Source organism: Oncorhynchus clarkii, chromosome 9 (assembly GCF_045791955.1).
Source record: "Oncorhynchus clarkii lewisi isolate Uvic-CL-2024 chromosome 9, UVic_Ocla_1.0, whole genome shotgun sequence".
Lineage (NCBI taxonomy): Eukaryota > Metazoa > Chordata > Actinopteri > Salmoniformes > Salmonidae > Oncorhynchus > Oncorhynchus clarkii.
Window position 1 is genome coordinate 56,657,349 of NC_092155.1, and position 9,236 is coordinate 56,666,584.

Here is a 9,236-nt window from a genome sequence, read left to right on the forward strand (position 1 = left end):
CTTATATTACTGAGAGAGAGGGGTCCATTTAATCCACAATCCTTTCATGGAAAGGCTTTCAGAGCAGTCAGACAGACACTTCAGCCTTGTACAGGCCCAGCCCCCACAACAACAAATCAGGTCACGCTCAAGCAGCAATATGCAGAGTGAGTTCGCAAATGCCAATTAACAAATGAGGCCAAGCGATAAACGCAATTCGACATAAAGCATGTGTTTAGATCAAATAACCTTGATCCAATGACCAGAATGGGGGTGTCTAAAATACGGTGTGAGGATGCGGGAGACATCGTGATATTACTTCTATCTACTCTAAAAAGAAAGGAAATAATCTGGAGACACCCAGCTCCACCACATGGTGGGGAAACAGAGGATGGATCCATACCCCATTGGTAAAAGATAACTCCATGTGACACCATTCTGTATACTTCTGGCCCTTCTTTGGACACTGTGTTAACTAACCTCCAGACAAGCTTCAATGCCATACAAATCTCCTTCCGTGGCCTCCAACTGCTCTTAAATGCAAGCAAAACTAAATGCATGCTCTTCAACCGATCGCTGCCCACACCTACCCACCCGACCAGCATCACTACTCTGGACGGCTCTGACTTAGAATATGTGGACAACTACAAATACCTAGGTGTCTGGTTAGACTAAACTCTCCTTCCAGACTCACATTAAGCATCTCCAATCCAAAATGAAATCTATAATCGGCTTCCTATTTCACAACAAAGCATCCTTCACTCATGCTGACAAACATACCCTCATAAAACTAACTATCCTACCGATCCTTGACTTCGGCGATGTCATTTACAAAATAGCCCCCAACACTCTACTCAGCAAATTGGATGCAGTCTATCACAGTGCCATCCGTTTTGTCACCAAAGCCCCATATACTACCCACCACTGCGACCTGTATGCTCTGGTTGGCTGGTACATATTCGTCACCAAACCCACTGGCTTCAGGTCATCTATAAGTCGTTGCTTGGTAAAGCCCTGCCTTATCTCAGCTCACAGATCACTGCACCTGTACATAGCCAATCTGTAAATAGCCCATCCAACTACCTCATCACCATATTTATTTTGCTCCTTTGAACTCCAGTACCGCTACTTGCACACTCATCTTCTGCACATCTATCACCCCAGTGTTTAATTTGCCATACTGTAATAATTTCGCCACTTTGGCCAATTTCCACTAGTGATGACTGAGACCTGGCTCTCCATCCAGCAGGATGAGCCTCCTAAGCAGCAATAGTAGGATCTGACCCCAGACCAGCCAGATCACAGAGGAACAAAGGCCCAAATCGTGTTCTCTTCCTCGAATTCCATCCATCCCTCTCTTTATTTATTTATCACCACTCTATTCATCTGCAGCATGTTGTTTTGGAGGAGTTACTGCAAACAGCGCTGGGAGAGATAAGCATTATTGAACCCAGCGGGGCCTAGCAAGAGGCGTAGCCATGCGTAAAAACACTTTCATTCCCTTTCAAAGACGTGCTGCTGGAGAGGAAGGGGCTCCTCCAATGGGATCTTAGGGATTTAAAAGAGTGTAGCGATGAGGGGAGAGAGGAGAGGAGGGGAGAAGGGAGAGGAGGGGAGAGAGGAGAGGATAGAGGAGAAGAGGAGAGAGAGGAGAAGAGGGGAGAGAGGAGAGGATGGGAGAGAGGGAGAGGAGTGGAGAGAGGAGAGGATAGAGGAGAAGAGGGGAGAGAGGAGAAGAGGGGAGAAGGGAGAAGAGGGGAGAAGGGAGAGGAGAAGAGGGGAGAGAGGAGAAGAGGGGAGAGAGGAGAGGAGGGGAGAGAGGAGAGGAGGGGAGAATGGAGAGGAGGGGAGAGAGGAGAAGGGGGAGAGAGGAGAAGAGGGGAGAAGGGAGAGGAGAAGAGGGGAGAGAGGAGAGGAGGGGAGAGAGGGGAGGTGAGGAGGGGAGAAGGGAGAGGAGGGGAGAGAGGAGAAGAGGGGAGAGAGGAGAAGAGGGGAGAGAGAAGAGGAGGGGAGAAGGGAGGTTTTACCTTGTATGTTGAAGGGGTTGTCGATGACTTGGTTGCCATTCCACACCACAGAGAGATCCACAGGCAGGTCACTGATTTCATTACCCTCATAGTCGTACTGGAAAGAGGGAGAGAAAGAGAAACAAACATTGATCAGTATCTACAGGCCTCATGGAGCCTGAACATTCAGTGTCAGTATTCACATCACTATGTGTGAGACAGAGTCAGATTGGTATGACAGAAGGGGAGTAAGAGAAAGAGGAGAGAAACTCACTCTTCAACCAATCACAACACTTGCACCCAGAAACCCCCTCAAAAAACAAACTTCCTCATAAATATGAACAGACACACAAACACACCCATCAGGTTTCCAATACCAATACTACACATCCAGGGCATATAGAGGTATATTTTGAGCTGAGGGGAGGGAGAATGGGAGCGAAAGGAGGATGGAAATCTGGATAAATCTAAATGACTGTGAGGAGGCCATTCATTTACACATGAAATAAGTGGCAGAATTTAGGCGTGAAGAACGATGCCGAGGAGTAAGTGAAATTGGCATTTTCAATTTGTTCCCTGACACGTCTCATTTGGGCCCTGCGCTTCCTCCCAGCCTTGTGCCTCTTCCCATGGGCACCTAGTCAAATCAAATCAAATCAAAGTTGATTGGTTGTGGATAGAGATTTGCAGGTGTTATAGCAGGTGCAGGAAAATGCTGATGTTACTAGCTCCAACAGTGCAGTAGAATGTCTCGTAAATACAATTCAAACACAAAATAATAAAAAAAATATATATAACCAAAAATCATGAAATGACAGAATGGGACCAATTAACAATCCTGAGTAGATATACAGTATTAGGGGGAGCATGTATCAGAATGCAGAATATAAATATGTGGAGTGTATAGACAGTATATCATTGGAATGAAAATGGTATGTACAGTAGTAGGTATATGCTGAGAATACAGTATATACTGTACATATACAGTGAGTAATCAACAGTAAATAAACAGAATATGAGGTGGCCAGCATTCAATGACTCTATATACATGGGGCATTAGTCTCAAGGTACAGGGCTGAGTACCGGGCAGGCAGCCGATTAGTGATGTCTGATGGCGAGCTGTACCGTCTCCGTTTGCTAGAAGGTGGTGAGAGTGAACAGACCGTGGCTCGGGTGGCTGAAGTCCTTGATGATCTTTTTGGCCTTCCTTTGACACCGAGTGTCCTAAATGTCGGCAGCCGGCAGCATGTTCCCGTGACGCGTTGGGTTGACCGCACCACCCTCTGGAGAGCCATGCGGTGATGCAGTGATGCAGCCCGACAGAATGCTCTCAATGCTGCTTTTGTAGAAGTGTGTCAGGGTCCTAGAGGCCCTACTGAATTTCTTCAGCCGCCTGTGGTTGCACCTTCTTCACCACGGCGGCTGCCATTTCAGGTCCTCAGTGATGTGCACGCCAAGCTTTGACTCTCTCCACTGTGGCCCCTTCGATGTGGATGGGGGCATGCTCCCTCTTCTGTCTCCTGTAGTCCACCATCAGTTCCTTTGTTTTTTGACATTGAGGAAGAGGTCATGTTCCTGGCCCACTCCGCCAGGGCTCTAACCTCTTCCCTGTAGGCCAGGGGTCCCCAATTACATCCAGCCGTGGGCCGATTTTTCCTTGAGAGGATGGTCGGGGGCCGGAACATAGTAATAGATAATTTGTACACTGCAAATTGACCGTAAGAATCCCAAACAGATATAGTATAGTTTTGACAAAAACTGATTTATTTAAAATCATAATTTTATTATGATAATACTAAATTTGCCTATATTTATGCGTGGGAATACTTGGGAACAGATTTCCTCAGTTAAAATCACTTTGAGCTGATTTGTTGATGATTTTCCAACAGAAAAGTTGGGGGACCTATACAATCTGCTGTAGGCTGTCTCGTCGTTGTTAATCAGGACTCCCAGTTTCGTGTCGTCAGCAAACTTGATGACTGAGTTGGAGTCGTGTGTAGGCACGCATTCATGGGTGAACAGGGAGTACAGGAAGGGGCTGTGTTGAGGGTCAGCATAGAGGAGGTGATGTTGCCTACCCTCACCACCTGGGGTCGGCCCGTCAGGAAGTCCAGGACCCAGTTACACAGGGAGGACTTCAGACCCAGGGCCCTGAGCTTAGTGACAAGCTTGGAGAGAACTATGGTGTTGAAAGCAGAGCGGTAGTTGATGAACACCATTCTCACATACAGTAGCTATTCCTCTTGTCAAGGTGGGATAAGGTGCTGTGCGGTGCGATGGATTTGTTGGGGCGGTATGCAAATTTTAGTAGGTCTAAGCTATCGGGGAAGTTGGAGGTGATATGGTCCTTGACTAGCCTCTTAAAGCACTTCACGATGGAAGAGCTGTGTGCTATGGGGCAATATTAATTTAGTTCAGTTACCTTGAAGTAAGTGGAGATTACAGACTGGGATAGGGAGAGGTTGGATGTCTGTGAAGACAGTCTGCTGGTCTGCTCATGCTCCGAGGACACGGCTTGGTATGCCTTCTGGGCCGGCAGTCTTGAGAGGGTTAACACATTTGAACGTCCTACTCAACGTTGGCTACAGAGATCAGTCAGAGAGTGGGCTGAGGTCTAACACACACTGTACTGTATGTACAGACCCCAAGAGCCCTTCACCCAGACTTTCTGGCCCAGCCTCCAACCTACGCATAGCCTGGCCATAAAGGCCAACCCCTGACCCACTCAATTAACACTGGTCTCCACATCTTATGCTGCATTGTTTATTTAGTTGCTTGCAGCTGTATTTACAGCCTTATTCAGTGATCTGACCTGAAAACTCCTATCTTGACTCACTCTACATCCAAAACGTCCCTTGCCTCTGTTACAAGAACCCATCTGCTCATTTTGACCTCAACCACTCTTGTCTGTTCAAACACAACACTAAACTGGGCAGGACATGGGATCCCACCCCAGCCCCCTACCCTGCCCATTCGTCATTAATGAGTGAAGGCCATGGACACCAGCAGTCTAACCCTGCTCCTGACACATCTCTGTGGTAGGCCCACATTAAACTTTAAACGCCACGATTAGTCCGCCTGCGACACAACGGCCACCAACCACCAAGATGCCCTGTTCTCCTTGCCGCCACCACCCTGCTTTATTTATGTGCCCGTTTACAACATGCCAATGACACCATGATGTTAGCGTGACACCAACTCAACGCCATGTACCTCACTGGCACCAGACAGGTGGTTTACTGCAGGACCAGCCAGCACCAGGATAGAGATGGGAGAGTCAGGACCGGTGTCTTCATCACATCTAGATAGATGGGAGAGTCAGGACCGGTGTCTTCATCACATCTAGATAGATGGGAGAGTCAGGACCGGTGTCTTCATCACACCTAGATAGATGGGAGAGTCAGGACCGGTGTCTTCATCACACCTAGATAGATGGGAGAGTCAGGACCGGTGTCTTCATCACACCTAGATATATGGGAGAGTCAGGACCGGTGTCTTCATCACACCTAGATAGATGGGAGAGTCAGGACCGGTGTCTTCATCACACCTAGATAGATGGGAGAGTCAGGACCGGTGTCTTCATCACATCTAGATAGCTGGGAGAGTCAGGACCGGTGTCTTCATCACATCTAGATAGATGGGAGAGTCAGGACCGGTGTCTTCATCACATCTAGATGTTCCTCTCCTGTTCCTGTTCATCTGTGTTCTTCTCCCGTTCCTCTCCTGTTCCTCTCCTGTTCCTGTTCATCAGTGTTCCTCTCCCGTTCCTGTTCATCTGTGTTCCTCTCCCGTTCCTCTCCTGTTCCTGTTCATCAGTGTTCCTCTCCTGTTCCTCTGTATACCTCTCTGTTACTCTCTGCTCCTTTTCTGTTCCTCTGTGTTCCTCTCTAAGCCTTTCCTGTTCCTCTGTGTTCCTCTCTAAGCCTTTCCTGTTCCTATGTGCTCCACTCTGTGCTCCAGTCTGTTCCTCCCTGTTCCTCTCTGTGCTCCACTCTGTTCCTCTCTGTTCCTCCCGGTTCCTCTCTGTTCCTCTCTGTGCTCCTCTCAGTTCCACTCTGTTCCTCTCTGTGCTCTGCTCTGTGCTCCACTCTGTGCTCCACTCTGTTCCTCTCTGTTCCTCTCTGTTCCTCCCTGTTACTATCTGTGCTCCTCTCTGTTCCTCTCTGTTCCACTCTGTTCCTCTGTTCTGTGCTCCGCTCTGTGCTCCACTCTGTGCTCCACTCGGTGCTCCACTCGGTGCTCCACTCTGTTCCTCTCTGTTCCTCCCTGTTCCTCCCTGTTCCTCTCTGTGCTCCACTCTGTGCTCCACTCTGTTCCTCTCTGTTCCACTCTGTCCCTCTCTGTTCCTCCCTGTTCCTCTCTGTTCCTCTCTGTGCTCCACTCTGTGTTCCTCTCTGTTCCTCCCCGTTCCTCTCTGTGCTCCACTCTGTTCCTCCCTGTTCCTCTCTGTGCTCCTCCCTGTTCCTCTCTGTGCTCCTCCCTGTTCCTCTCTGTGCTCCACCCTGTGCCTCTCTGTGCTCCACCCTGTTCCTCTCTGTTCCTCTCTGTGCTCCTCCCTGTTCCACTCTGTTCCTCTCTGTTCCTCTCTGTGCTCCACCCTGTTCCTCTCTGTTCCTCTCTGTGCTCCACTCTGTTCCTCCCTGTTCCTCTCTGTGCTCCACCCTGTTCCTCTCTGTTCCTCTCTGTTCCTCCCTGTTCCTCTCTGTTCCTCTCTGTGCTCCACCCTGTTCCTCTGTGTTCCTCTCTGTGCTCCACCCTGTTCCTCTCTGTTCCTCTCTGTTCCTCCCTGTTCCTCTCTGTGCTCCACCCTGTTCCTCTCTGTTCCTCTCTGTGCTCCACCCTGTTCCTCTCTGTGCTCCACCCTGCTCCTCTCTGTTCCTCTCTGCTCCACCCTGTTCCTCTCTCTTCCTCCCTGTTCCTCTCTGTTTCTCTCTGTGCTCCACCCTGTTCCTCTCTGTTCCTCTCTGTGCTCCACTCTGTTCCTCTCTGTGCTCCACCCTGTTCCTCTCTGTTCCTCTCTGTGCTCCACCCTGTTCCTCTCTGTTCCTCTCTGTGCTCCACCCTGTTCCTCTCTGTTCCTCTCTGTGCTCCACTATGTTCCTCCCTGGTCCTCTCTGACCCTCTCTGTCCTCCACTCTGTTCCTCTCTGTTCCTCTCTGTGCTCCACCCTGTTCCTCTCTGTTCCTCTCTGTTCCTCTCTGTGCTCCACCCTGTTCCTCTCCGTTCCTCTCTGTGCTCCACCCTGTTCCTCTCTGTTCCTCTCTGTGCGCCACCCTGTTCCTCTCTGTTCCTCTCTGTGCTCCACCCTGTTCCTCTCTGTTCCTCTCTGTGCTCCACCCTGTTCCTCTCTGACCCTCTCTGTCCTCCACTCTGTTCCTCCCTGTTCCACTCTGTTCCTCCCTGTTCCACCCTGTTCCTCCCTGTTCCACTATGTTCCTCTCTGTTCCTCTCTGTGCCCCTCTCAGTTCCTCTCTGTTCCTCCCTGTTCCTCCTCTGTTCCAGGATGAGTAATCATGCTCATGACTGTATCCTGGCCGGTGTGTGGAGGCTGTTGTGTGAAATGAATCAGCCATGCGAACAGAGAAAATCCAAGGTGAGCAGTAACATGTCCCTGACCTCATTAAGAACAACATACACATGAACCAGCATTTCACTCTTTATCATCTTTCCTCTCAATTAATTGTCTCCTGGAATTGCATGTCCTGTGCTATTCATATAGAGAGGAGGGCACTCTGGTGTGTTTGTGAGTGTGAATGTGTGTGTGTAGGCTGGATATCCAGTGTCTGCTGGGCAGAAAAGTGCTGATGTTAACAAAACAGGCCAGATGCTGCTCGGGGAAGAACCCAGTGCCTTTGTGCAGGTCACCCACAGATAATTAGTCATTTTGAAGGGGTACCTGCGTGTGTGGTTAAAACATCAGCGAGGGGCCCGCCCCCAGCCCACCTAAGCAATGTTACTGAGAAACCCCCTTCCCCTCCTCTAGATGCCATTGCTTTCTGTCTCTCTCTCTGTCTCTCTCTCATTCTCTCTCTTTGTGTCTTTCTTTCGCTCTCTTTGTCTCTCTCTCTCTTTCTCTCTCTGTCTCTCTTTCTCTCTCTCTGTGTCTCTCTTTCTCTCTCTCTCTTTCTCTCTCTGTCTCTCTCTTTGTATCTTTCTCTCTCTCTCTTTCTCTGTATCTCTCTCTTTGTACCTCTCTCTCTCTGTATCTCTCTCTTTGTACTTCTCTTTGTATCTCTCTCTTTCTCTCTCTTTCTCTCTCTTTGTATCTCTCTCTTTCTCTCTCTTGTACCTCTCTCTTTCTCTCTCTTTGTATCTATCTCTTTCTCTCTCTTGTACCTCTCTCATTCTCTCTCTTTGTACCTCTCTCTTTCTCTCTCTTTGTACCTCTCTCTTTCTCTCTCTTTCTCTCTCTTTTTCTCTCTTTGTACCTCTCTCTTTCTCTTTCTTTGTACCTTCTCTCTTTCTCTCTCCTTTTCTCTCTTTGTACCTCTCTATTTCTCTCTCTTTGTACCTCTCTCTTTCTCTCTCTTTTTCTCTCTTTGTACCTCTCTCTTTCTCTCTCTTTGTACCTCTCTCTTTCTCTCTCTTTGTACCTCTCTCTTTCTCTCTCTTTCTCTCTCTTTCTCTCTCTTTGTACCTCTCCCTTTGTACCTCTCTCTTTGTACCTCTCTCTTCCTCTCTCTCTTTTTCTCTCTTTGTACCTCTCTATTTCTCTCTCTTTGTATCTCTCTCTTTCTCTCTCTTTGTACCTCTCTCTTTGTACCTCTCTCTTTCTCTCTCTTTCTCTCTCTTTGTACCTCTCTCTTTCTCTCTCTTTGTACCTCTCTCTTTCTCTCTCTTTGTATCTCTCTCTTTCTCTCTCTTTGTACCTCTCTCTTTCTCTCTCTTTGTACCTCTCTCTTTCTCTCTATTTTTCTCTCTTTGTACCTCTCTCTTTATCTCTCTTTGTACCTCTCTATTTTTCTCTCTTTGTATCTCTCTCTTTCTCTCTCTTTGTATCTCTCTCTTTCTCTCTCTTTGTCTGTCTGTCTCTTTATGTCTGTCTGTCTCTTTATGTCTGTCTGTATCTTTGTCTGCCACTTTATGTCTGTCTGTCTGTCTGTCTGTCTGTTTGTCTGTAAGTCTCTCTGTCTATTTTTGTCTGTCTGTCTCTTTATGTCTGTCTGTCTGTCTCTTTAAATCTGTCTGTCTCTCATTGTGTATGTCTGTCTGTCTGTCTGTCTGTCTGTCTGTCTGTCTGTGTCTTTATGT

The 9,236-nt window shown here is 48.2% G+C and overlaps 1 protein-coding gene across 2 annotated transcripts in view; it reads right to left on the minus strand.

Annotated features, from left to right (window-relative positions):
• LOC139416600 (plexin-A1-like) overlaps positions 1–9,236 on the minus strand; it is a 281,448-nt gene that overhangs the window by 46,945 nt on the left and 225,267 nt on the right. For both annotated transcript variants that reach the window (XM_071165454.1, XM_071165455.1), the window contains exon 11: positions 2,007–2,103. In XM_071165454.1, the coding sequence (XP_071021555.1) occupies positions 2,007–2,103 (97 nt within the window). The remainder of the gene's footprint in view (positions 1–2,006; positions 2,104–9,236) is intronic.